The sequence below is a fragment of the Delphinapterus leucas genome, chromosome 1 (genome assembly GCF_059928025.1).
Source record: "Delphinapterus leucas isolate spDelLeu-1000000601 "Yukka" chromosome 1, BTC_Dleu_Yukka2, whole genome shotgun sequence".
Lineage (NCBI taxonomy): Eukaryota > Metazoa > Chordata > Mammalia > Artiodactyla > Monodontidae > Delphinapterus > Delphinapterus leucas.
Window position 1 is genome coordinate 81951864 of NC_143129.1, and position 27096 is coordinate 81978959.

At 51.1% G+C, this 27096-nt stretch overlaps 4 protein-coding genes across 13 annotated transcripts in view; 2 read left to right on the forward strand and 2 right to left on the reverse strand.

Moving 5' to 3' along the window:
• The window catches only part of MINDY1 (MINDY lysine 48 deubiquitinase 1), a 9280-nt gene extending 4041 nt beyond the window's left edge, over positions 1-5239 (forward strand). For 2 of the 4 annotated variants that reach the window (XM_022564258.3, XM_022564259.3), the window contains exons 3-10: positions 96-153; positions 549-613; positions 1225-1383; positions 1720-1822; positions 2184-2326; positions 3400-3591; positions 4294-4443; positions 4720-5239. In XM_022564258.3, the coding sequence (XP_022419966.2) occupies positions 96-153; positions 549-613; positions 1225-1383; positions 1720-1822; positions 2184-2326; positions 3400-3591; positions 4294-4443; positions 4720-4800 (951 nt within the window). In that variant the 3' untranslated portion in view covers positions 4801-5239. The remainder of the gene's footprint in view (positions 1-95; positions 154-548; positions 614-1224; positions 1384-1719; positions 1823-2183; positions 2327-3399; positions 3592-4293; positions 4444-4719) is intronic. The other 2 variants (XM_022564260.3, XM_089915895.1) reach the window with 2 other exon arrangements.
• Positions 5093-11982, reverse strand: ANXA9 (annexin A9). The gene is given in 8 exon segments (XM_089908038.1): positions 5093-6218; positions 6445-6482; positions 6485-6556; positions 9806-9893; positions 10062-10143; positions 10633-10747; positions 10870-11002; positions 11887-11982. Coding segments are annotated over 8 exon segments (687 nt in total). The 3' UTR covers positions 5093-6155.
• A 5419-nt stretch (positions 11983-17401) lies between these two features.
• CERS2 (ceramide synthase 2) lies at positions 17402-26207 on the forward strand. Of its 4 annotated transcripts, none has more exons than XM_089915908.1 (11): positions 17404-17543; positions 22284-22457; positions 22884-23001; positions 23195-23313; positions 23543-23600; positions 23706-23756; positions 23993-24085; positions 24272-24400; positions 24627-24733; positions 24844-25024; positions 25204-26207. In XM_089915908.1, the coding sequence occupies exons 2-11, from the start codon at positions 22285-22287 to the stop codon at positions 25342-25344; spliced, it is 1170 nt and encodes a 389-aa protein (XP_089772034.1). In that variant the 5' UTR covers positions 17404-17543; position 22284; the 3' UTR covers positions 25345-26207. The 4 variants fall into 4 exon arrangements, with proteins under 4 accessions (XP_089772044.1, XP_089772034.1, XP_089772041.1 ...); XM_022564177.3 differs by having other exon boundaries at positions 17406-17543; positions 24871-25024; XM_089915918.1 differs by lacking the exon at positions 24272-24400 and having other exon boundaries at positions 17402-17543.
• Positions 26156-27096, reverse strand: part of SETDB1 (SET domain bifurcated histone lysine methyltransferase 1) — a 30322-nt gene continuing 29381 nt past the window's right edge. For all 4 annotated transcript variants that reach the window (XM_022564175.3, XM_089915875.1, XM_022564176.3 and 1 more), the window contains one exon: positions 26156-26965. In XM_022564175.3, the coding sequence (XP_022419883.1) occupies positions 26848-26965 (118 nt within the window). In that variant the 3' untranslated portion in view covers positions 26156-26847. The remainder of the gene's footprint in view (positions 26966-27096) is intronic.

Consider the following 27096-nt stretch of genomic DNA (forward strand, 5'->3'; position numbering starts at 1 on the left):
CCTGCCCTCCCCCTGCCTTTCTATGGGTTCCTCCTTCAGTGCTCCATGAAGGAAAGCACACACCTGGCTAACACTTTGTCATTCCTTGCCTCCAGGTGAAGCTGCCACCTCAGAAGGAAGTGATCGCATCAGATGAGCTCATGGCCCATCTTGGTGAGTGACTGGGCCTTGAAGGGGAATTACCCAAAATCTTCCAGTGCTATCTACTCAGCCAGAAATCCAGAGTGTTGAGGGACTCCCATGCGGGGATCTTATGTGGCAGGGAAGGTAAAAATCTGTGGGGTTTCTCTGCAAGGCTGGGGAATGAAAAGGAAAAGTGAAGGTGTCAGGAGTCCTGGGTCGTCACCCCAGTTCTTCCCTTAGCTTTCACATGGAACCTTGCGTGTACCCTTCACCTTTGTGGGCCCATTTCTTCCTCTGAGAAACTAAGGCCCTTTGCAACTGTGAAAATCTGTGGTTCTGTGACATTACCTCCATTCTCCTGGAGAATAGGAAGCAGCTTTTGGGACTGTTGGTGGGGTAAGCTGATAAGGAATCCTGTCTTGTAGGAGACTGCCTTCTATCCATCAAGCCCCAAGAGAAGTCAGAAGGACTTCAGCTTAATTTTCAGCAGGTGAGGCGAAAGGTCTGTGGACATGGGGGTTTGCAGGCTTATAAGGAGACACCCAGGCTATTAAGAGAGGCCTTTCTGATGCTTCTCAGGAGGGTTCCTTGAACCATAATTTCTTTCTGCAGGAGGGGGAGGGTGTATCTCTGTCCTAGAAAATATGTTCATTTACATAAGATAAAGAAGGGTTGAGACAAGGGAGGAATTTCCATTGTAAGAGAACACCAGGGAAGAAAAGCAACAAGATTAAATTTTTTTTTTTTCTGGAGGTGGGAGTAGAGGGGGGGGGAGGGGAGGCTAGAATAGCCATCATTTTCTTTTTTTTCCCCAGTTTTATTGAGATTTAATTGACATATAACACTGTGTCAGGTTCTTTTTTTCCATTTTATTTTATTTTTTAAATTGAAGTATAGTTGATTTATAATATTGTGTTAGTTTCAGGTGTACAGAGTAGTGATTCAGTATTTTGCACATTATATTCCATAATAGGTTATTTTAAGATACTAGGTATAATTCCATGTGCTATACAGTATATCCTTGTTTACCTATAGCACTGTGTAAGTTTAAAATATACATGTGTTGATTTGATCTATCCATTATTTTCTTTTCTACCCCAGAATGTGGACGATGCAATGACAGTGCTGCCTAAACTGGCCACAGGTCTGGATGTCAATGTGCGATTCACAGGTGTCTCTGATTTTGAGTATACACCTGAGTGCAGCATCTTTGACCTACTAGGCATACCTCTGTACCATGGCTGGCTTGTTGATCCACAGGTGAGGGTAGGGGGCGCAAGTGAGACTCAGTCAGCTCAAGCTGAGAGAGAAGCAAAATTTTGTGTGGAGGGGTTTAGGGAGGTAGGGAGTAGATTGGCTTGGGAGGGGATTAGGGTTTAGAGGCTGGATCCAGTGCAGAATTCCTTTAATTTTCACCTTTCTGGGGGGTAACATTCAAATACAAGCAAACAATATGGAAATAGGTAAATTCTTCAGACATCAAAAGTTTCAGGAAGCTTTGGTCATAGGGTTTGCAGTCTTTGTGGGCTTGCTTCACTTCCTTCCTGTAAAAGATCTCCATTTTTTTGGTACCACCCCACCCCGCTGCTCATGCAGAGTCCTGAGGCTGTGAGTGCAGTTGGGAAACTGAGTTATAACCAACTGGTAGAGAAGATCATCACCTGCAAGCACTCCAGTGACACCAACCTCGTGACAGAAGGTGACCTCCCTCCCTTCTCTTCTGTGGATCTTATGGGGAGGGAATGATGGCTACTTAGGTTTAGTGTTTATTGTCTGTCTCCCCACCACCAAGTCCCACTAGAATGTGAGCTCCATGAGAGGGAGTTTGGGGAACTGTCTATTTAGTTCACTGACGTATCCCCCGGTACCTAGTGCGACGCCTGGCAAAAAGTAGCTTCTCAGTTAGAATCTGTTGAATGAACGAATACAGCCAGGCTTCAAGGAAGCGATTTCACAAGGTGGGGCTGACCCCTAGGGCTTTGACAGGGGCTCTCTGGATGATCCTACCGTGGACTTTGCATTTAAGCTACCCCCCCCCCTTTCTTGTGCCCTGCTGCCAGGCCTGATTGCAGAGCAGTTCCTGGAGACCACCGCTGCACAGCTGACCTACCATGGTCTGTGTGAGCTAACAACAGCTGCCAAGGAAGGCGAACTTAGCGTCTTCTTCCGGAACAACCACTTTAGCACTATGACTAAGCACAAGGTGATGAGGGTTTAGGAGGTGGGGGTTTGGAGTGCTGTCATTCCCTCATGCCTTTTTCTTCTGGATGAGTGTTTCAGTCAGGATAAGGTAGATTAAGCTGTGATAACAAATGACCCCTGAACCCCAGTGGTTTACCACAACAAAGGTTTATTTCTTTTTTCAAAAAAATATTTATCTATTTATTTATTTATTTATTTTGGCTGTGCCGATCTTAGTTGCGGCACACGGGATCTTCGTTGCGGCATGCAGACTTCTTACTTGCGGTATGCGGACTCTTAGTTGAGGCATGCATTCGGGATCTAGTTCCCCGACCAGGGATCAAACCCGAGCTCCTGCATTGGGAGCACGGAGTCTTACCTACTGGACCACCAGGGAAGTCCCCAAAGGTTTATTTCTCACACATGTTGCACATCCACTGCAGATTGGCTGCAGCTCTGTCCCACATCATCTTCACTTTGGGGCCCAGGCTGACAAAACAGCCTTTATCTGGAACATAGGAGGGGAAAGTGTGGGGGTGGGGAACACACCGCATGCGTGCTTTTAGTGCTTCTGCCTGGAAATGACAATGTCAGTTCTGCTAACATCTCACTGGCCAGAGCGAGCCATATGGAGTAAGCCTGCCATCAGTGGGACAAGAAAGTGTAAATCCTCTCCCAGGAAGGGGCAGTGGAATTTTTGAACAATACTATAGTTTTCCAAAGCTAAAAATTGTCTGAGCTCTCTAGGAATTGAGTAGAAGAGGGAAAGGTCGTTGGTTCTCAAAGGATTTATCCTTATAACCATCAGGCGAGCCCAGAGAACCATGGGAAGTAGGATAGGAAGCAGGGTTGTATGCGGGACTTTAGCCCGAGGACTCCATGTTTGACCACAGTGACCACCATACTCACACCCAGCTGACCACGACTCAGACAGCCCTTCCTTCTCCCCACAGCCGCGCATATTTATAAAAGATCCACATGCTCACACTGACACGTTCCAGCTAGCACACCGATTGATTCCAATGGTCTCTGTGCATCTCAGATAGGTGCCTCTGTCACCTGTCCCACCAATGCACTTTGTCCTCCTCTTTGCAGGGTCACTTGTACCTACTGGTCACCGACCAGGGCTTTCTACAGGAGGAGCAAGTGGTGTGGGAGAGCCTGCACAACGTGGACGGAGACAGCTGTTTCTGTGACTCTGACTTTCACCTAAGTCACTCCCTAGGCAAGGGACCTGGAGCAGAAGGTGGGAGTGGCTCCCCAGAAAAGCAGCGGCAGGTGGACCAGGTGTGTGGGGTCTCTGGGGACGGCTCAGAGAGCATGTCCGCCTCAGAGAGCTGCTTGCCATAGGTGCGAGCTGCCTGCATCTTATTATCTAGAGACTGTGACATATGACAGCCATGCCCTTCTCCTCTGTTACCTTTCGGACCATCTCAGCACTTGGTGTGTATTCTCTGGCACCAGAGGTAAAATACTTGGCTGGGGCTTCCCTGGTGGCGCAGTGGTTGAGAGTCCGCCTGCCGATGCAGGGGACACGGGTTCGTGCCCCGGTCCGGGAAGATCCCACATGCCGCGGAGCGGCTGGGCCCATGAGCCATGGCCACTGAGCCTGCGTGTCCGGAGCCTGTGCTCCGCAACGGGAGAGGCCACAACAGTGAGAGGCCCACGTACCGCAAAAGAACAAACAAACAAAAAACTTGGCTATATGTGTTGCTCTGGAGAAGGAGCTGGAGAATTGGAAGGATGAGGAAAGGCTGCTTTTTTTGTTGTCGTTATTTATTTATTTATTTTTTTGGCCACACAGCTTGTGGGATCTTAGTTCCCCGACCAGGGATTGAACCCGTGCCCTCTGCCAGTGGAAGCTCAGAGTCCTAACCACTGGACTGCCAGGGAACTCCCAGGAAAGGCTGGTTTGGAAACCTAAACACAGCCTGGACATCCCCCCGCCCCAGCCTCCCTCACCATCCCCGTTCTTTCCCCTCTCTCCAGGACTACCTGATCGCCTTGTCCCTGCAGCAGCAGCCGTCGCAAGGCACATTGGGTCTTAGCGACCTGGAGCTGGCCCAGCAACTTCAGCAAGAGGAGTACCAACAGCACCAAGCCGCCCAGCCCGTGGCAGCACGTGCCCTGTTACCACAGGTGGGTCTGCTCCCCCTGCCCTTAGCGCTGCCCCTCCAGCATTCCCACATCCTCAGTGTGCCACTCCTGCTTCCCCTGGTCCAGACACTTGTTATTCCTGCCATGTCCCTTCAAGGTTTCCCTCGGGGCCTTTCTCCTGTCTGTCCCTCTCCCCTGGGTCCCTTCCTGTCTTTCTCTCCCCACTGCCTCTCCCAATCCTGACCCTGCTTCCATCTAGAGTCTCTGTCCTGGACTCTTCCACAGTTGACGGGTGACCAATTGTTAAATCTGATACAGGGGAGAGGAGCTGCATTTGGACGCCCAGCTGCCGAGCGTCGGCAGAGGCCGAAGCAAGAGTCCGACTGTGTCCTCCTGTAGCCCCGCTCAGTGCCAGGCTGCCTTGCCTCCGCTTGCAGAGGCTGGGGCTATTTTGCTTGCTCCCTGGCTCAACTTGAGATATGCAGGGTAACTTATTTATGGAATGTTGGGGATCAGAGCAGGCAGTAAATGCCAAGGTCAGAGTTGGTGACGTCTTTGCCCTCACGTGCTGCCTCCTCTTCCTCCCAGCCATCCTGGGCAACATTGGGGTTGGTCGGGTGAGGATTTCTGATTACCAACTCCCTTTCCCCAGAATAGTCACATTAATATACAGACTCAGGCTCCAGGGTGAGGTTCCTGTCTAGAACCCATCTCCCCTACTTTCTGCTCCTGCAGGCCCACCCGTATCCATCTGTTTGTTTCAGGGTTTAATTTGGGTTTCTATCTCCATTATTTGTAATGCCTTCCTAGGGGATTGGAAATAAAACTTCTTTCCTGAGGTCTGTTGTTTGCCTTACCCTGCAGCTATGGGGTTAAGTATTTGACTCAACTGAGGAATGCAAAAAGGGGGAGGGGGAGGTAAAAAGGTGTGAGGGGGTGGCCTGTCATTTCTAATACAAGCAGCAGGGGGAGCCAAAGCCTGCTTTTTCCTTTTTTGTTTTTTATCTGTTTTCGGTAGGTCTTCTTTTGGAAGTAGTACTATAATTTGTGAGGTGGGTTTCCAAGTTCCTGATTTGGACAGATGAATTTGGGGATTGTGCACCCTGATAACCCAATCTTCCCGTGCAGGGGAGGGGTAGCTTGATCCTCTGCTTGCTTCTCAGGTCATACAGATGGTCCCTTGCTACCTTTAACCATTTCTGACCTCATTGTGGTTCCTGGTCCTCAATTATTTTACCTGAAATTTCCTGGTGAAGAGAGATTAATGGGGGGGAGGGGAGACACCGAGGGGAGGGGGGTTGTTGACAACTGCAGTCTAGAGCCTCAAACAGGACTCCTGTTGAATATCCAACATGAAAGGCACCTCCAGCTTCAAGGCCTCCTCCCAGCCCATGTCCTGCTCCACCCAAACTTCAATCAGGGAACACAAATGACAGTGAAGTTTGCCAAAAGAATTCAAATATCAGTGAGATGTGCTGGCCAGAATACGGAAAGAATGAGTAGAGCAGAAACTATCAAAGAGATCCCATTATCGCATACCCAAGACAGAGCTAGGGGACCCAGGTGCAGATATCACTTTGAAATGAGGGAAATTAAGGGATTTAAGAGGAACTTGGAGTTCCAGACTCCACAAGAAGCTGGAACATGTGGTGCTCAAGTGAGGGGTTATCTTATTTGGAGGCCCAGCTGGTCTCCTGCAGGCTCACCCATACATGGGAATCTCAGATTCTTGAAGGTCATATGGGGATGAGGTCTCAGAGGTCTTCAGCCCTGCACAGGGCTAGTAGGGCTGACCGGCAGTTCCCTTTCACTGCGTTCTGCAGACAAGAAAGTCAAGTATTAGAAAGACCCACCACCACTATGGCTTAGGCACTCTGTCCTCTCCCTCGTGCTGGCCCAGAGATTGTGTGGTGCCTGGAGTCCTGCACTAAATTCACCAAAGACCCATGAGTTCTCCAGGACATGACTATGCTCCACTGTGTGCAGTGTGGAGGTTAGGGGTGAAGCTCCAGGGCTCCAGGTTAAGAACCAGCGAAGTCTCACCTGGAGGGAAGAGTAGAGGGACTTCCCAAATTTCTTTTGAACTCAGCTCGGATACTTAGAAGATCAGTCTCACTTCAAGAAATAAGGATACGCGTCAGAACTTGGTAATTGTCTCAGTTTGCTGGTAGAGGAAGAAAGAGAATGTGGATGTGGTGGTAGTGACATTCTCACAGACTAGGGATTGGGCCACATGGTGAATTATTCTAGGGAGTGTTGGTGAAGAGAGAGTCAAGGAAAAGAGAAATATGCATTATGTAAGGGTAATGATGTGGCAGGAAAGATCGATTGCTGTGGGGAATATTACTGGACAATTACTTGTTCCATCCACGTCTTTCCTGGTCCTGCCACTAGCTTAGAGCCTCGCTCTTGAGTACCTCGCTCCAAGGGCATGTACTCAAGAAAAGATAGAGGAGACTTGCCACCTATAAAGACTTACAGCATGAGGGACTTCCCTAGTGGCGCAGTGGTTAAGAATCTGCCTGCCAGTGCAGGGGACACGGGTTCAAGCCCTGGTCCGGGAAGATCCCACGTGCCGCGGAGCAACTAAGCCCATGCGCCACAACTACTGAGCCCACATGTCACAACTACTGAAGCCCGCACACCTAGAGCCCGTGCTCTGCAACAAGAGAAGCCAACGCAATGAGAAGCCCGCGCTCCACAGTGAAGAGTAGCCCCCGCTCTCCACAACCAGAGAAAGACTGCGTGCAGCAACACTCAATGCAGCCAAAAAAAAAAAAAATCTTAAAAAAGAAATCTTAAAAAAAAAAAAAAGATTTACAGAATGAAATCCAGAAAGACTGTTTTTAACTTACAAGTTCGAGAAAGTCCAAGGAGGATACACCCACCCTGTCCCTAAACTGAGTTGATGGGGCTCTGATAGGGAGCAGGGTCATGTGACTTCCCGTTCTGATCCTGACCTACCAGGGTCGTCTTGTTATCCTCATCTTTATACATCAGTTTCTCCTGGTTGGACCCCTGGGGTTCAGCATCACTGTCCTTCTCTCATACCTGCACCAGGCCTCTTGCCTTTTGGTTAAAGATGGTAATGGAGGGTTCAGTTTAGAAATAATAGAGATATAGTACATATTCAAATCATGAGCTATAACTGATTATAATAAAATATTTTGGGGACTTCCCTGGTGGTCCAGTGGTTAAGACTCTACAATCCCAATGCAGGGGACCCAGGTTCGATCCCTGGTCAGGGAACTATATCCTGCATGCTGCAGCTAAGACCCAGTGCAGCCAAATAAATAAATAAATATTAAAAAAAAAAAAAAAAGGAAAGAAATGTTAAAAAAAATTTTTTTTGGTTGCAAAAAACCTGTTTGTGTCATGAGCTGTGCACTGGTGCTGTCATCATTTCCTATTATCCTCTTTTTCAGAGTTATCCCAGTCACTTGACTCCTAAGACCCTTTGCAGAACTGCCTGAAACCTACACTTAGGGCAACCCCACAGATCATAAACTCCCACAAAGAAACAAAAAAAAAATGATGAAGTGAATACAGGATGCTATATTTTATTTGGACTCATTCATTACCTAATTGTCAGTGGGCCTGATGGCTACTCTTTGTTTTGTTTTTTTTTTGCACTTAATTAAATTAAATTTATTTATTTAGTTTTTGGCTGTGGCTTGTGGGATTTTAGTTCCCTGACCAGGGATGGAACCCAGGCCCTCAGCAGTGAGAGCAAGGAGCCCTAACCACTGGACCGCCAGGGAATTCCCTGATGGCTACTCTTTTGAATTCCATGTATCATTGGTTTTATGTTGTGATGAAGACTGCCAAATGCTTCCCAGTATCCATTCTTCCCTTCTTCCAACTCTTGTTACTCCATAGTTATAGAATTGGGGTAGGAGTCACTCATTAACTGAATATTCCCAATGGTGTACAAGTACCCTCTATACCAAACCTATATCAAACATAATTCTTGTCTTGTTACTTGAGAATAAATTTGGCATCTCATACTGCCCTAGGATCTTTATAATGAACCTTCATTTTATGGTTCAGATTGGTCTGAATTTGTCCTGAATCAGCTGTCATTTAAAGGTCATTTTTCTGAATAAATATTCATCACAATTATGTTTTCACATTTCTCTCATAAAAGAATAGTTTGGAAGTGTCTTGATTGAGTTTTTCCTTTTTTAAAATTTTTTTTCAGAAAAATAGGCCTGTATTATTTTTTGACTCGTACTTCTAAGATAAATCTGGCATTTACATCCAAAAGTCTACCAGCAATAAATGATTGTAAAGTATTTGGATTACAGAGTCCTGTAATCCAAATACTTTACAATCATTTATTGCTGTGGTATAAGTTTGTTTTTATGACAGGAATTTAGATAACCACAACTCTTCAAATGAATCTTAGTGTTCACTCATTATAAAAGTACAGGCTTTATTGGATGAGCACAGTAATCTACTGTCAAAATGGAAATCTCTGGATGATAAAATAAATGCTTCTATGTACTGTCTTGAATAGCTGTTAATAGGCATGATGGTTTCTCAACCAGTATACAAAAAGCTATTCCATCTTCAAATTTTTGGTGAGCTTTTTTATTTATAAGTTTTGGGGGACAGTTGTACTAGGAGACCTAGCTCAACGAGCACAATGACCGGATTCTGTTTATGAAATTCCTCAAACCAAGATCGCCAATTTAAGTTCGGATAATACGGAACGAAGTCTGACCAGTGTGGAGAAAGGTGGTCTTGGGTGCCAAGAGTATGCTATAGCTTATAGGATAGACCAACACCTATGATATAGACCAGGAGTTGATACATGGCAGTTACATGTCCTATAGGATCATTATGTGTATTGTAGGAGACTAGGTGACTTAATAGCTGTGTGACCTTGGGCAAGGTATTTAACCTCTCTGTACTTCAGTTTTTTCATCTATAAAACAAGGATGTGAGTGTGGATGTGAGGATTCACTGAAATGTGTAATGTGCTTGGCATAGGCCCTGGCACACAAGGAGCCCCTAAGAAATGGTGGCTCTTTTGCTATTTTTTCTAGTGTTATCACCATCCTCATTCTGGCAACTGAATCCATATCTGTATTTGGCCACCTAGACATTAATTGGGCCAAAAATTTTAGCTTTGGTGCCCTGGTGGGTCAACTAACCTATCTCTAACCACAGCTCACTCCTCTACTCTTGACAAGACAGTTTGTAAACCTAGGAAAAGAGAGCTGCTCTATGTTTACAAAATAATATGAGATTGTTACATTAGCAGGAGCGTGAAACCTCCTCTCTCTTGCCCAGGAGATACTCTATGGAGTATCGTCAGTTCCTCCTTCCGGGTTCCTTCTCGGTCTACAGACTGGTTTCTAAAAGGTAATATGCCCAAGTGCAGAGGGAAGGGGCTCACCTTGGCCTGCAATGGCCCTTGGCAGCCTCTGCACATCCTTGTCTATACTGAAGCTCAAGAAGGTTCTGAGGATGCCCCAAGCTGCGGTCTGTAAGAGCACGGGGGTACCAGAGTCTGCCCATTCCCCAGTGCCCCGGCCAGGCCCTGGGCATGGCCTCAGGGCCAGGTCTCCCTTTCCTATTCCCCGTCCCACCCCCCAGCCCCTGTGTTGATGTAAAAAAAAAGAAAAGATTCCTACAATCCCAGCAGCACCTACCTTGTTGGCAAGGCCCAGGTGGCTGAGGATCTCCTGAGCCAGGGATAGTCCCATCTTCCCACTGGTCACAGACATGGTGCGACTGGATGCCCTGGGAGGAGGGACACAGGAGCCAATTCAGGGGAACGTCCCAGCCTTTCTGGGCCGCTTTATGACCCCAGGTCCGGAGCCTGGATTCCCTTTACCCATTCCTCTCCTTTGTTGCAGAAAAAAAGAACAACCTGCGTGGCAGGTTTGGGAGCCCAAGTGGAGGGTAAGAGGCGAGCCTCCACCTTCCCCACCACTCACCATCCTTCCGGAAGCAAGTTTGATCAGGGATGCTGCTAGAACTAGCACCAAACAAACCCTCCCAGACTCTAGGGTTGGTCCCAAGGCTCCCCAGCCCTTGGTCTGAGGTGGATGATCCCCTTCTGAGGTCACCTCCCTTCCTTCAATGGCCTGGCTGGGTGTTCCTGGGGCAGTGTAAGGGAGGCGAGGCGAGGCAGCAGGATTAAGTATGTGGGGCGGGAGATAACCGCATTTTCCCCCACCTTCAGCCCCAGCCTCCAAGTAAGCCCCACGCCCTGCCCACAGAGCTTCCACCACTGTGCGCCTTTCACCCTCAGAGTCTCCAGCTGGGATCTTTAGGTCAGCAGGTGCAATCTCTGAGCTGACATGAGTATGTGTTCTTGTGGGTACATGGGTGCCTGGAGAAGGAAGCAGGCACTCATGTTAGAAAAGGAAAACTCCTTTCTCCCTCCCCCAAGTGATCAACAAGTTCCGCCATCCACCCCCAGCCGCAGCATGAGAGCCCAGGTCCAGTGCTTACCCGGAGGCGCTGGGGGCGAAGTGGGTGTCCTCAGAGCCTGGTGGCGTACCGTGTATGGGCACCAGCTCCTGTGTGGCCTGGTACAGGAGAGGGTGTGTGTGCAGCCCAAGCTGAACAGCCAGTCAGATGACCTCTCCAGCAGACCAGCCCAGCTATCCTCTCAGGCTCTGGCCCCTCCCAAATGTGGGAGAGGACCAGGCTGTATCGGGTCCCACATGCCAACACCTCCCTACCCAGCATCTCTCCTCCCAGGAACTGGCCTTAACCCATGCGGAGAACTCCGCTGGCCTCTCAGCAGCTCGGCCCCGACACAGGAGGCTTTGTGCACTGCCGTCCCGGCGGGGCCAGGTGGGACCACAGAAGCCCAGTCTCTAAGTCCAGCTTCTGACCTGGCTCTGCCTCTGACTCCAGCTCCCTGGGGGCGTGGGGGTGGGGGCAGGTCAGACAAGGCTCCAGGCTTATTTGGAGGCTGGTACGGAAAAACCTGTTGGGGCACATACCAGCAGGGCACCCCAGCCTGCATCCCAGAGGGGTATTAGAGCAGTAGCGAGTGGGAGTGATTGGAAGAGAGTAGTAGAGTGGGGGGGGGGGGACGGGACTGTGTAAATCTTTAGGGAAGGAAGGGCACAGGTATTCCGGGGATAGGAGCAGATCAGAGTCAAGAGAGAAAAACGCACAGGGTGTTCCCTGTGGGCAGAAGCACCGTGCTTCCAAAAGGCAACAGGGAGATGAAAGAGGCTCCCTGGGTCCCTGTGTCTTAGATTCCTTGTGTTGCCTTTTGGTTGCCAGGGCTGTTTTAGCTGCAGGTGATGCAACCCCAGCAGCTGGGCTGGAGGCTGTCTGTGCACAGAGCAGCAGGTAAACAGTCTTGGGGAGCCTCAGGGGCCCCTGAGCAGACAATTACTCGAATCTCACAGCCAACTCCCTAGGGTCTGAGAGCAGTCTCCTTCCTGCTGCCCTAGACAGGTCTGCTGGGGGCTGGGCACAGAAGCCAGAGATCCTCTGCCACTCTCCCACCCTGGGAAGGTCCTCACTGGCTTTCTGAGGAGGGACCAGCAGCTCTTCCTCAGAGCAGACCAGGCCTAAGGAGATGCTATAAAGGGAGACTTCCATGGTGGCAATCACTGCTTCTCACTTTTCTCTCCTGTTAAAGTGGAAAACACGCACCAATTTTTGCTGGAGAATGTGGGTTCAGTCCCAGCTCTGCCACTTATTATGTTCTGCAACCTCAGCTAGTCACTTCAGGTCTCCATCATGTCTCTGTTTTTCTCTTTTTTGGCCATGCCATGCGGCATGCGGGATCTTCCCTGACCAGGGATCGAATCTGTGCCCCCTGCGTTGGGTTTGCAGAGTCTTAACCATTGGATCGCCAGGAAAGTCCCTCTGTTTTCTTTACCTGAAAAAAAAAAAAAAAAAAAAAAGGCAATATTGGGAGAAGATGAACTGTGTGTGTGTGGGGGTGGTGGGGAGGGGGAATCCTGGGGCACCTGAGAATAGACTTCCTGGGAGGATTAAATGAGGTAATATGTGTGATGGCACTTGGCAGAGAAAAGTGCCTTGTAAATTAGGGTTGCCGGATTTAGTAAATACAGCACATAATTTGTTAGTATTAAGTATGACCCATATATTTCGTAGGATATACTATACTAATAAATTACTTGCTGTTTGTCTGAAATTGTAATTTAACTGAGCATCCTATATTTTACCTGGCAACCTGAAAAATGGGATGCAGTTTCAGCATGGTGATTAAAAACAAAGGTTCTGAAGCCAGATTCCTTAGACTTAGAATTCTGGTCTGCTGTGTGACCTTGGCAACCACCTTAACCTTTCTGTGCTCAGTTTCCTCCTTGTCAAAATGGAGATAATAACAGTGTTTATATTATAGGCTATTGTGAGAATTAAATAAATTAATACACGTAAAGCACTTTAGAAGAGAGCTGGGCACAGAATGGTAAGTACACATGTCAAAATGTTAACTAATATGTAATAATTAATATTGTTATGTTATTTTATAACGATAACTGTTATTAGCATCTCCCTAAGAATTCCAACCTTGGCTCTCTTCTGTAACTTCTTTCTTGCCAATCCCCAATCTGGCCACAAGAGGCCATCGAAACCCACTGAGAGAGAGCCTCGAGACTCCTGGCGGCTACTTGAGGTCTCTGAGGCTCTGGCTCCAGCCACAGATATCCAGGGGCTCTCTTGGCCCACTTGTTGGGAAGCACAGTCTCCCGAGGACATCAGGTTCCTAGGTGAACTTGGTGGGCAGGCAGAGTCGGGGAAGAGCCTCAGGTAGACATCTACGCAAGCGACCCTGCTGAGACAGACCTCAGGACACATGCAGGAGACCGTAGTACAGCGGCTCCACAGCCAGGGTCCCTGTGCCTTTGGTTTTCTGTACCCTTCAGAATCTCTTTGGGCACACGTTCCAAGCAGGCTTAGGGGGAAATGAAGGGTGAGAGAGGGCTCCTGTTTCCCCAGTCCAAACCTCTGCAAGGTACTGCTGGCTGACCTGCAAGGCTGAATCCTGAATTTGGAGGCAGAAGAGTGGTCCTGGTTGCCTAGGAGTGTGTGTGTGATGTGTTTACAAATGCTCGCCTGAAGCTGGTGGAATCTCACTCCTTTTGTCCCTGGGTTTTGTTTTGTTCAACTCCAGGGCCAGATTGAGGTTGTTTTCAGATTTACTAAATCACCCTCCAACCCCATGCTCTAAATTTTAGAATTTCAGAGTTGGAGGAGATCTTAGGGATGACCTGGTCTACCACCCTCCTGTTACTGACTCAAGGAGGCTGAGTGACTTCCAGAGGCCGTCGTGTTAGAACCAGAATCCAGGTCTCCTAACTTCTCAGTGTTTTCCTCATCACTCAGATGAGGGTGTCGACTGAAAAATAACACACAACGTAAAAGTTGAGAATTATGTTTTATTTGGCAGACAATACTGAGGGCTTAAGCCTGGGACGCAGTCTCTCAGACAGCTCTGAGGGACTGCTCTGAAGAGGTGAGGGAGAAGCAGGATATATAGGAGTTTTGTAACAAGAACCAGGCAGTCAGGATATCAAAAGAGGGACTTCCCTGGTGCCGCAGTGGTTAAGAATACGCCTGCCAATGCAGGGGACATGGGTTCGAGCCCTGGTCTGGGAAGATCCCACATGCCGTGGAGCAACTAAGCCTGTGCGCCACAACTACTGAGCCTGCACTCTAGAGCCCGCGAGCCACAGCTACTGAGCCCACGTGCCACAACTACTGAAGCCCACGTGCCTAGAGCCTGCGCTCTGCAACAAGAGAAGCCACCGCAACGAGAAGCCTGCGCACTGCAACGAAGACCCAACGCAGACAAATAAATAAATAAATAATTAAATTTATATAAAAAAAGAATATCAAAAGATTACTGTTCATTAAAGAAAATAAGACATGTCAAGTTAACGAATTCAGTGCTTTTCTATGTATGGAAAGATGCAAAAGTCTAGGCTCACTGAAATCATTCCTTTGATATGTATCTCAGCTATCTGGGGCCAGTATCCTGTGTTTTCCCATCCTGAGTCTCCTCAGGGTGCATTGTTGGGGGGGGGTGGCTGCAGTGGCTGATAGCTTGATGGTGGGCATCCCATTTCCATCCTGAGTTCTCTTAGGATTCACTGTCAGGGCAGCTGTAATGTGATGCCTTTTCTTTTTAAAAAAATATTTATTTATTTGGCTGTGTCGGGTCTTAGATGAGGCATGCGGGATCTTCGTTGCGGTAGGTGCGATCCAGTTCCCTGGCCAGGGATCGAAGCCGGGCCGCCTGCATTGGGAGCTCAGAGTCTTAGCCACTGGACCACCAGGGAAGTCCCTGTAATATGATGTCTTGCTGGCTGCAACATCCTTTGTTTACTGATATGGCAGGCAACATTTTTTCATTCACAAGGGCATGGCTGACTTGGGGTCCCTCTTAGTGGAATGCAGGAGGATAAGCAGTAACATACAGAGTCTTAGCTGTTGACTCATGAAAACTTGTTCAACTCTAAGTCCATATTGCTTTTCTGCAAATACTTTGCATTGCATGGTTTCAGAATACATAGAAACTCCTCCTGGCCATATTTCCTCTTGTTATAAAACTTTTTCTCCCCAGAATTCCTGGCACCTCAATCCCTCTGCTCACGTACTAGCCAAGCTCTACTCTTTTATCCAAATAGGTTTCTGTGTTGCACAAGCCAGCCTGACCTGGGAAGACCAAGATCCACTTTCCACAACTGGGGTCCATGTCTTTGCCTGTCCCAGATACCTAAATCCCAGGCCAAAGGCCTAGTTGTGTCCTCAGCCTCACCTCCGGACACCTCAGCAGCCCATACAGAGGAAGTGAGTCACAACAAGGCGGGCAGCTTGGGGCACTGTGGGCGTGGCCATGCCAGCCCAGGGTGGTGGGGGATGGGTCACAGTGATCAAAATCCCTTGGTCCAAAACAGGCAGAGAGAGAGAGAGAGAGAGAGAGAGAGAGAGTGTGTGTGTATGTGTGTGTGTGTGTGTGTGTGTGTGTGTTTCTAAACTGGTAGCATCATTCTAATGCTGCCTGAGGCCCAGTTTCCCTTTCTCCATCCACCTTCTCCTTTGTCTCCTGGGGGAGGGGTACACCCTCTTATCTTTATTTTTCAGGCCTTGTCTATTCAGCTTCTGCCCCAAACTTCCCCTCCCACTGCTATCTTAAAAGAAAGTTAACTGGTCTTCAGTTCTCTGAGGAATCATTTAAAAAGTCTGGTGAGGACTTGGGAAAGTCTAGGAAAACTGCCCGAGAAAAGGGTTCAGAAACTAAAGGAGGGGAGCCAAGTAGGACAGAGATGGGGAGGGAGAAGAGGGGTACCCAAAGTTTAGCTGGGGCCCAAAGAGGAGACACTGGAACCCTGCTGGAAAAGGGAATCTGGGGAGGGCACTCAAGACAGAGGACTTAGGAATTGGAAGGCAGAGGAAGGGGGAGAAACAAAGGGGTAGAAAGATATGATATGCTAATAAAGTTCAGCCTGGGGCAAAGAAATTAAGGGCTGGAGGGGTTGCTGGGAACTGGAAAATCAGGCAAGTCTGGGGCTAAAAAAAGGCTGGAGAGTCCCCTGGGTACCGGTTCAGGGGGCGAGGGGCCAGGGGCCAGGGGGTGGACCAAGTCTCATTTCCCCAATGTAGGCCTGGGCCAGGGGTCCCACTGCAAAGAGCAAAGGAAAAGTTTGTAAGTCAGTCAGCCTCTGCCTCTCTACCTCTCCAGATAGCGTCTTAAGTGAGGGCCAAGCTCTCAAACTGGATTAGTGGGAGGTCACATTCTTTCCTAAGAGAACTGTCAAAGCACCTGAACTTGTCTAGATAAACCATGAAACAAGCTACTGTCAGAGGTTCTAACGGTGACAGTATAAAAATGCCATTTCATTAAGGTAAAAAATTAAGTTACCTCTACTAGGCGGGCTCTCTCTCTAAATAAACCCTCAAACACATCTTAGTCACACTCTGTCCTCATTAGGAATCAAGGCCAGTTTTCTAGGATAAACATGTTGCCTCTTCCTGAAACATCAGTTTTACCAGTCCAAGGGAAAAACATTTTAAAATATGAACTTGAATACGGATAAACGTGGTCTAGATTTAAAACTCAAATACATTTTACACAACAAAAGTTGGGGTTTGGCTCCTTCAGAGTCTGCTACTATAGGTTATGTGTGCCACTGGGGGTAGGTTTTACAGCACTTGGGTGGAAACGCTGTTTGTTTTAAGGCAGGTCTTGGGTGGGGGACCGCCCTAGGGGTCGCAGGCTCTGCGCTGGGAAGGGCAGCCGAATCTCGAGGGTCCGCTGCCTGGGTCGGCCCTGGAGAGGTGCTCGGCCTCGGCGTGCGGCACTTGGGATGGACTCGCAGAGGCTGCGCCGGCCGGGAGCCGGGGAGCCCCCCTCCCTCCGCTGCCCAGTGGGTCTGGAGGGGGTAAGTGTGGCAATTGGTCGGGCAAAGAGAACTGGGGGCCGCAGCCGGGCGGAGGTCGAGGACCTCAGTTGGGGGCGGGCGGAGTGGTGCAGGGGCCCGACCGCTCCGCGCCCCGATCCCCGGGCACCTCGCGGGTCTGTCCCAGGGTGCCCGGGACTACAGCGCACCTCTAACGGAGAGACTGGGAGAGTCCCCACACTGCCTGCCCTCATCGGGGACTTCTCCCCCAGTGCGGTGATTCTACTGGGCTAGGCCGCCGGCCGGGCGCCGCGAGGGCTCGGGTCCTCGCCTCGGTCTCCGCCGCTCGCCCCGGGCCGCGGGCCGGGAAGGGGGCGGTGGCAGGCGGCGGTGGCTGGGCGCGGCTGCCCCGCGCCGAAGCCCCGGCCCCGCCGCCCGCCCTCCTTTCCCTTTTCGTCGCCGGGCCGCAGGCCCACGCCCAGTCTCCCGGCTCCTGTGCTGCTCGCGGCCTTTCTTTCCCGGGCTGCCTGGGCTCGCTCTCAGCTCGGCTGGGCTCGGCGGGCGGCAGGAGGAGGAGGGAGAGGGAGGGAGCTGGCAGGCGGGCGGGCGGAAGGGGGAGGAGGGAGGGAGCTGGCAGGCGGGCGGGAGGGCAGGCGGGCGGAAGGGGGAGGAGAGGAGTGAGCGGAGCCAGTCCGGAGGGGGCCCGGAGCTCGGACGAGAGGAGAGACCGAGCAGCGGTTCCCGGCCCGGCCAGCTCCGCGACGCCGCCGCCGCTGCCGCCGCCGCCGAGTGAGTCGGGACGGCCTCCCGGGAGCCCGAGGCGCCGCGCGCAGGGGTGGGGCGGGACGCGGCGCGGAAAAGTTGGGAGAACTGGGGTGCCGTGAGGACGCGGCTCCACGCACAGGGCCGGCGGGGAAGGCAGCGGGCCGAGGAGGGGAGAGGGGCCCGGGCGCGGGGCGCCGCAGCTGGCTCGGGGCCTCTGCCGGGTGCGCTCATGGCGGCGGGCCTGGGGGAGGGCGGGCCGGAGCGCCTCGCGGGAGCGGCCGGGCCCCCAGCGCCGTCCGAGGGCAGGCTGGCCGTGCGCCTGGGCGTCCCCGGGCGCGCCGCCCCGAGCCCGGAGGAGCCTTCCTGGGCAACAGGTAGGGACCGGGAGGTGGGGACGCGGGGCTGCTCGCGGACAGCTGAGCCCCAGGCGCCCCGTTGTCGGGGAGTAGGCAGCCCCGGTGAACACTTGCATGAGAGACCCCTGCCCGGCTGCGGGCCCGCGTCGTGGCCCCTGGCCCGGAGGGTCCCGTGGCTATAGAGTGGGAGGAGAGTGGAGGGTCTTGCTTTTTCTTACCGGTTCACTGTGCCCACTCCGGGAGGGAGGTCAGAGCGTCCATGTGCTTAACGGGAAACAGGAAGGTGCGGCTCTAAGTGTCTATCCCGGCCCCCCAAGGCTAAGGCTCTTGTACCGTTATGGGGTGTGTGGGGCTGCGGTCGGGGGGAGCTTCTGGTGAAACTGGTTTTCTGGGCCTCCCCTCCTGGCTAATTTTTGGCCCAGAAGCTCTCTGGAGAGTAGGTTAATTGCATGTGTGTGATTATAGTCTTTGGCCTCAGCTTAGGGGTTCACTTCCCAAGCCAGGTTCTTGGCATCAAAATCTGGTCTGTCACCTGAGTAGACAGGTCCAGGAAGCAGGGGGTTCTGAGGATCCTGAGCAATGGATTGAGCCCCTCTTTCCAGAGAATTGAATCAGGGAAGGCTTCCAGCAGGTGATCACTCCCTCCCACATCTGTGTTGGAAGGGTTGCTGCCCCGTACCAGAGTCGAGGTGACTGGGCCCCTGTGGGTGGCCGACAGTGCTTGTGATGGGACTCCTAAGGGTAAGGACTTGTCTGCAGCCTCCTCCCACTGGGCCTGGCCCTAACCATACAGTGACCTGCACACCCTCTGTTCTGAAGAGAGAGAGTTCCTTGTCTGCCGTGATGCCCCACAATCCACTTCCTTCACTGGGGCCTCTGGCCAGCTTTCCCCCTGGGAAGGAGGGCTTCCACTTTCCCCTGTCACTGGCCACGGGCTGGCTGATCCTTTACTGTGCCTTCTGCACACACCCCCTCCTGCCCCCCATCTTCCTCTTCCACCTGCCCATGGGGGCTGTAGTCTCATGCAGTATTCGGGTGCGTTGGGGCCTCTGGTGGGGCAGCCCAGAAAAATGAAAATTTTGGGACCTACACTGCAGCCTGGAGCAATGACACACCTCTTCTTGGCTTCATCCATTGCTCGCTGCCTTCTAGTTCATGACCTGCTGTTGCTCCCTGAAACAAGGAGGACTATTCAGGTCCTCTTCCACTTCTTTTTTGTAGTCCCTCAGGCTTCAGTGGAAGCTGGGAGTCTGTGGGACCCTCTCTTTGTCACTCTCTCTTCCCTTACTTACTGATCCTGTTATATTTTCCTTAATTATTCCTCCAAACTGAGAGCTGCTGGGACCGTTATCCCATTGAGTCTGTGAGATCTCTTCGTCCCAGACTCAAACTTCTGCCCTCCTAGCCAGCTGGGTCTACAAGCCCCCATGGGGACTTTCTGCCCCTTTTCGTCCATCGGTGAGGGTCTGGGACAGGTCAGTCAGAGTTGGGGCAAATGTTGGGGGCTGGGCAGAGCCCTGTTCAAGTTGCTGGTAATCCAGTGCCCACGAAATCCCCGCTCTGCTGGCCCCTCTCCAGCCTGTGCCTCAGAAAGTGGTGTCTGGGTCTCTGGGTGAGGATGTGTGTCTGTGAGAGAGAGAGAGAGAGAGAGACAGACACACACACACACACACTATTGTCTTGTCATGTGTGTGTGGGAGTAAATTCTATAAGTGGAAAAATATTTATAGGTGTGATTTTCTCCACCAGGAGATTAAGTAACGTGACCCAGAAAAGCAGGGTTGTCTCCCTATCCTGAGGGAACATCCCCTTTTCTTGACCCAGCTTTTTGTTTGTGGGATCCCTTTACTTGGCTGGGTGTGCCAGGGATGCCACTGGGAGCAGACTGATTGGTTCTGTGGGGAAGTGTAAATGAGGCCGGCTGGGAGCCCCTGTTGTCCTCCCTTCCCCCTCACATGGAGTCAGAAGTCCTGACCCTGCTGAATCTGGTGCCTCTCCCTGCTGGGCTAGGCCCTGGGGGGTGACGGGCAGGGCTGGGGCAGTTGCTCCTCTGCTAATGGAAGTACTGGGTGGCAAGGGAGGGCTATGGTCACAGAAAGCCTGAAACCCAGGTGTGAGAGAGCCCTAGTTCAGAATCTGCCTCTCTGGACTCCTGACACATCATGCTGTCCTGCTCACACCATCTTCCACTCTCCCTGCTTGGAGCAGGAAGGGGACAGGTGCTGTCTTGTCCTGGGGTTGAGATCTTGTCCAGGCGCTTGCCCTTGACCTCTCTCTGACCCTCTGCCTACTCCCCCAGCTCCTCATCTTCTTTGTCAGGATCAGACTGGCATAAGACATTCCTGGACCCCAGGAATCAGGGAGAGGGGCTCCACTCATACCCTCCAGGACCCCAGCCAGCCCTCTGAATCTTTAATCCTCACAATATCTGTGGCAAGAGAAACTTCCCTGCCGGTTTCCACTGACGGGAAGCCGGGTCAGGGATGGGACCCAATTTCTAGGCCTGACAGTGCCCTTGGCTTTAAACCTCAATGGAGGAGAAGTTGGGCTCCAAGAGGTATAGCAGTGAGGTGACTGGGTCAGGTCTATTTCCTCATCTCCAATCAAGCTAAGCAAAAAAGTTGGAAGGGAAGAGCCAGAGGTGTGCCACCACATCTAGGCATTCTGCCTTGTCCCTTCTCTACTAAATTTTCTACAACTTCTCTCCAGGAAAAAAGTGTGTGTGTGTGTGCCTGGTTGCGTGGGGAGAGTTCTACTGTGGATAATTGTGTTTTAATTTTGTTTAGTTCAAAAGGCTTCCATCTCTTTTAACTAATTAAGTATTTCTTCTGGCTGAGGTGGAGGGGGAAGTGGCAGTACCCTCAGGAGCTGAGGCCTGGAATGTGTGTGTGTGTGTGTGTGTGTGTGTGAGTGAGTGAGTGTGTGTGTTGCTGGGGGCGGGTGGAGCTGAAGCTCCTTTACTGTCAGTGCTGACCTCTGAGAGAGCAGTGACCAGGAGTGGGGACAAGAGGGTAAAGTCCTTGAGCTGGAATACAGACCCGTGACAGGCTGAGAGGGATTTCGCAAGTGCTTCTGTGGTGGGTGGGGGCGGAGCCGTCGGAGGAGCAGCCCAGCACAGCTGTGATACGATCAGCCTTCAGCTGTAGAGCGGCACCATTTGGTCTCCAGTTCACAGCGGAGAACAATCTCCCAACTCTCTTTCCTCCCTGGCTGGGAGGGGACTACCTTCCTTCTGTGTCAGCTTTTAGTCTCAAGGCCAGCCTGGATACCACCCACCGAGCCTCCCTCCTGGGAGGACGAGGGGTCAGGAGCCTGGCAGATTTGCCCTTGTCATCCTTCTGGGTTCACTGCTCAGTCCCGGGACTGCCAGGTGTTGTGTGGTCCCAGCATCACTGTCTCTTAAGGATCATCTTGCTGCTTCTCTCAACTCCAAGCAGCTGCTGTCCCCGCCTGGGGCCCAGATCACTCCCTTCCTCATTCGGGTGTTCAGGTAGTCACTAACACCCTGTAGATCCTTTCTCTTTCAGCGGAGGAAAGCGGGGAGGCGGGGGAAAGCAGCAGCTCTTTCCTAGCCGAGGGTATTTGTGATGGGTGTTCCCCATGCAGACTAGTATTTTATTTTCTAGATGAGCCTTAATAAGAAATAGCTCCTAATTCTACCAGATGTCTTAGTCTGCTGTCTCGACTCTCTGTCCCCCAATCCCTGACTCCCTGAAGCCTTGTCTTCATTTTGTTTCTGAGGATAGGCTTCAGATTGGGTTCTTCTGCCTTATGTTTGGAACTGGATGGCTTGGCATGGGGTATTAATCTTGTGTGCACTATTTTGATGTCCATTGGTTGTCCTGGAGCTCAGCATTCTTTGGGAGCATAATTTTGCTTTACTCAGGCCTCTTAATTTTCCCTAGGACCTGCTGCCTCAGTGGCTTAGAGGGAAGGAGGAGGAAGGGTTTGCCCCAACCCTGCAATCCTTTCTTGGGCTTCCCTGGCAAGGAAGCTTCCAGTTATGGGTTGCTTGGGGGCACTAGGGGGAGGCTGGAGAGTGCGGGGAAGGGAGGATGCCTCTGACTTTAGTTAAGATTGTTGGCTACAGCTTCTAGGGCCAGATCCTGCCTGTCCTCCACTTGAGGATAGCAAAATGATGGAGAGACCCCAAGATTCTTAAGTCTAGGGAATCAGGACTTCTACGGGGTGTTAGCATCACCTTTGGTTGATGTGCATAGTAAATGTTAGAGCTGGAAAGCCACCATATTTCAGATGGGGAAACTGATTTGTCCACATGGCCAGGACCAAAACCCAGGACTTGAGTCTCTGCCCCTGCTCTTTCTGTTAACACTGTGAAAATTTTCATCTGTCTCTTCTTACACTGCTGCCTGCTTTGATGCCCTCTACCTTCCCCTTCCTCACTCAGGATGCTCCAGACCTTATATGACTACTTCTGGTGGGAACGGCTGTGGCTCCCTGTGAACTTAACCTGGGCTGATCTAGAAGACCGAGATGGACGTGTCTACGCCAAAGCCTCAGACCTCTATATCACACTACCCCTGGCCTTGCTCTTCCTCATCATTCGATACTTCTTTGAGCTGTGAGCATACCAACATACCCCTATGCCTTCCCTGGCTGCCAGCCACAGTTTCTTGTACTTCAAGTTTGTCTCTTGCTGTTTAATTGGTCCTGGACCCTGGTGTTCTCACCACCCAGGTCCCTGCCTACTGTGTGCCCCCTACTGAAGGCAGCATTGTCTTTCTGAGGGCTCAGCACCCCCAGGCCCTTTCCTTCAATGGTTATTTGTTCTCACCCTTCACCCGCCTGGTCGCTAGTGAACACAGGCAGCTTTGTCAGCTCTGGGCAGCCCAAGGCAGCCAGAGAGGGCGTTGCCGGGAAACTGAGGCCCAGGATAAAGTTGTCTGAGCTTGCAGTCCCGCCCCGCCAGCCCCCTAGCTTAGGGGCTACCAGGAGACTGAGGTGCTTCAAGAGAGCCAGACGGTCCTCACTCATATCCCTTCCCCAGTTACGTGGCTACACCACTGGCTGCCCTCCTGAATGTAAAAGAGAAAACTCGGCTGCGTGCACCTCTCAACCCCACTTTGGAGCATTTCTACCTGACCAGTGGCAAGCAGCCCAAACAGGTATGAGCTGCAGACCCTGTTCTGGGAGTTAAAGAGTTCTGGTGGGGAGTGAGGAGGAGATAGGGTTGGAATGCCAGCTCTGGTGGCGGAAGAGATGGGAAAGCAGTGGGGCCAACTTGGGTCATTACTGGCAGAGGGTGGGGTGCTGCTGAGTTCTGAAGCGGAGTGTAATGGGCTTCTTCACTACACTCAGGCAGAGGTAGAGCTTCTGTCACGGCAGAGCGGGCTCTCTGGCCGCCAGGTAGAGCGCTGGTTCCGCCGCCGCCGCAACCAGGACCGGCCCAGTCTCCTCAAGAAGTTCCGAGAAGCAAGGTAGGGGAGGTTGGAACAAGAGAAACTGGGCGGCAGAGGAAGGTCTGATGTATTTTGGTGGGAGGGGTGGGTCGTAGCTGTATGCAGGGAGATTATACCCAGCTGAGGAGGGAAATTCGGTTATTAATATCCGTGAAAGGCTATCTGGAGGGAGGTACTTGGGGGTTGGTTGGAGGGCTGTGCCATTCTCCCACCCCACTCTCCTAGCTATTTCTGCTTCCTCTTCCAGCTGGAGATTCACGTTTTACCTGATTGCTTTCATTGCCGGCATGGCTGTCATTGTAGACGTGAGTGGGGATTACTGGGAGGTGGGAGTAGATTCTCCGGCAAGGTGGGATGAGGCCACAGAATTTGGGTCCCTTCTCCTTCAACCTCTCACCATCTCTCTGCAGAAACCCTGGTTCTATGACATGAGGAAAGTTTGGGAGGGATATCCCATACAGGTACGAGATGGGTCCTGATTCCTTACATGGGGTGATTAAGAGAACCAGTGTAGGATAGGATTAGGACATACACATTCTTGTGAAGAGATGATCTCAGAATATGTGACAGAAAGGACTGGAGTCATGGTGCTAAACATAACCTCATGTTCTGGGAGGGCTGGGTTTGGAGAGGTGAGACCCTTGAGTCCAGTTGCTCTGGGGTCCCTTACCTTCCTCTTTCCTCTCCCCTCTCCCAGAGCATGATCCCTTCCCAGTATTGGTACTACATGATTGAACTGTCTTTCTACTGGTCCCTGCTCTTCAGCATTGCTTCTGATGTCAAGCGAAAGGTGGGTCAAGGGGCTGTGCCATTAAGCCTAGGAGCCAAAATGAAGCCCTGGGATGAATAGCCTCCCCTTTGACTTCTGGGTGCTTTGGATGGAGTTGTGGGATAAGTGGAATTAAAGGTGAGGGGGAGGAAGAATGGAGGCTAGGGACCAGGAAAAGGTCCTCTGGAGGCTGCATCTTTTCTACAGGATTTCAAGGAACAGATCATCCACCACGTGGCCACCATCATCCTCATTAGCTTCTCCTGGTTTGCCAGTTACGTCCGAGCAGGGACTCTTATCATGGCTCTGCATGACTCTTCTGACTACCTGCTGGAGGTCAGGATTTCTGGGCATTTCTTCAAGCCTAGAGACCCTGGTGCAGGTTCTTCTGTCCCTCTATCCATTTTCGGTGGGGTGGTGGTGGTGGGGTAGTGGTGGTGGGGGGTGGACGTTCCTGGGATTAAGGAGCTGGGGGCACAGAGCCAGTGTGGTAACTGGGGCGTACATAGGAACGTATACGGGAGAGTAGGGAGCTCATGATGGATGGGGGCTATCTACACAGTCAGCCAAGATGTTTAACTATGCGGGATGGAAAAACACCTGCAACAACATCTTCATCGTCTTCGCCATTGTCTTCATCATCACCCGACTGGTCATCCTGCCCTTCTGGTGAGTAGGAGGCGACACTATACTCCTGTTTTCAAGAAATCAGGAGTCTCCCTGCTCCGCACCCACATTTTCAGTCCTCCACCTTAACCCCTTCTTTTCTGTGTTCACAGTTCTTGTCTCTCCCTTTTCATCCCAAGGATCCTGCACTGCACCCTGGTGTACCCACTGGAGCTCTATCCTGCCTTCTTTGGCTATTACTTCTTCAATTTCATGATGGGAGTGCTACAGCTGCTGCATATCTTCTGGGCCTACCTCATTTTGCGCATGGCCCACAAGTTCATAACTGGAAAGGTGAAGCTTCTGTCCCCATTGTGTAGGCCCTACTCCCCTCAACTCTAGTACTGCCCAAATTCCCTTCCCATATCAGCAACCCTGTAAAAACTACTGGGGGGCCCTGGGTGTAGCTGGAAAAAGCCTGCAGAGAGAGGCAGTCCTTAGGGGTTTGTAACCCTTCTCGTCCCTTTCCACAGCTGGTAGAAGATGAACGCAGTGACCGGGAAGAAACAGAGAGCTCAGAGGGGGAGGAGGCTGCAGCTGGGGGAGGAGCAAAGAGCCGGCCCCTAGCCAACGGCCACCCCATCCTCAATAACAACCATCGTAAGAATGACTGAACCGTTGTCCCTGCTGCCCCTCAGATTAATGCATAAAGCCAAGGAACTACCCCACTCTCCCCACAGGGTCGCTTGAAGCTCTGGGGAGAAAGGAGAAAGCAAGAGGAGGGTGTTCTTCTCTGTGTCCCCACCCCTGCTGCTTTTTCACCCAGTTGCCTTTAAACCAAATTCTAACCAGCCTATCCCCAGGGAAGGGGAGGTTGGTTATATCCTTGTTAGAGCGGGGGATGGTTTTATTTTCCTCTCTACTTTCCAAGTTGTCCTTTCTATTGCTTTCGAGACCTTTCCTCAGCTCCGGGGGTGGGGGTCACAACTCACATTCCTTATTCTTCAGAATCTGGCCCTAGCTGTCTGCCTTTGACTCCCAGACCTCCAGAGCCAGGGTCGTGCCTTACTGTCCCACCCGTGGGCCTCATTCTGCCAAAGTTGGACCAAGGCTCACCTTTCTAATCTCCCTAACTTGGACCAGAAACCAAAGCTGAGCTTTTAACTTTTTCCCTCCTAAGATACAAATGAATTGAGTGTAGGAGGGTGCACATGACCCTTACCCTACCTCTGCCAAAAAGTGGGGGCCACAATGGGGACTGCTCAGACAGTCTTTTGTTACTTCTCTGCCAGCTGTCCCCGTAGTCACAGGTCCAAGATCTTACTGCCTCCTTTCTCTGGCCTCTTTCCCTAGGCTAGCTGGTTTGGAGTAGAATGGCAACTAGTTCTAATTTTTATTTATTAAACATTTGGGGTTTTGGTTTTAAAGCCAGAATTACAGCTAGCGCCTGGCGTTTCAGCAGAGGGACCACTTCAGACCAAAACGTACTGTTAATGGTTTTTTTAATTAAAATATATTAAAGATTAAGTAAAACACGGCAACAAGTGTTTGAGACTCTTAAGAACTGAGAAGAGGGATCAACTAAATAAACTAAGGTAGTCTTCCTCATGCCTTCCTCACGGTTACATAACATTTAAAAATTTCAGATGGCAAGTAAGAAAAAGCAAAAGTAGAGAAAGGTCAAGATTAATGACAGCTGCCCACTGGGAAGGATGGGGGGAAAACAGCTCTCTCATCAAAAGACCCCGAATTGGGAGTTGAGGGAGAGAAATCAAATCACAATCTTAGTTTTAACATCTTGTTAAAAGACTTTCAAGAAACAATACAAACCAGGGATAATAAAATACACAGCCCTCATTCTAGGAATAAAGTCTGTTAGAAGCATGAACACCTGAACAAATGTAGGATGGGAGGGGTGAGCAACAGGAGGACTGAAGGGATGTCAGGCCTAGGTTAGAGTGGTGACCTCTCCCACCTCTATGCCTCAGGAGGTGGGGGAGGGGCCCTGCCTGCTAGCACCACAGTGGAAGGGATCTCCTGATCCAGAACCCCCATTTCTATCTACTAGGAGCTGGGGGAGTAGCCAGACTAGAGACTTGGGGGTCAGAATTCAAGTCAGGAAGACCCAGTTCCTGAGGAAAGGGCAGTTCAGGAAGGGTTCGGAAGAAGGCTGTCCTCTAAAGAAGACGCCCTCTGCATTCGATGGCCCCACAGCAGCAAAGCAGCTCCTTGCCCTCCACGCTGCCCACCTCGTAGTTGTAGTCCCAGGTGAGTTCTGTCCCAGCCCGGATTCTCCTGAAGAGGAAGAAAAGGAAGGAGTGTGGTGAAACAGCAGATAACCCAGGCACCTGGGGTGACTGAGCATGCAGGTGGCGCTGGATCACAGATGGAGGAGCGACCCTTCAAATTTCTGTAGTCCTTGCCCC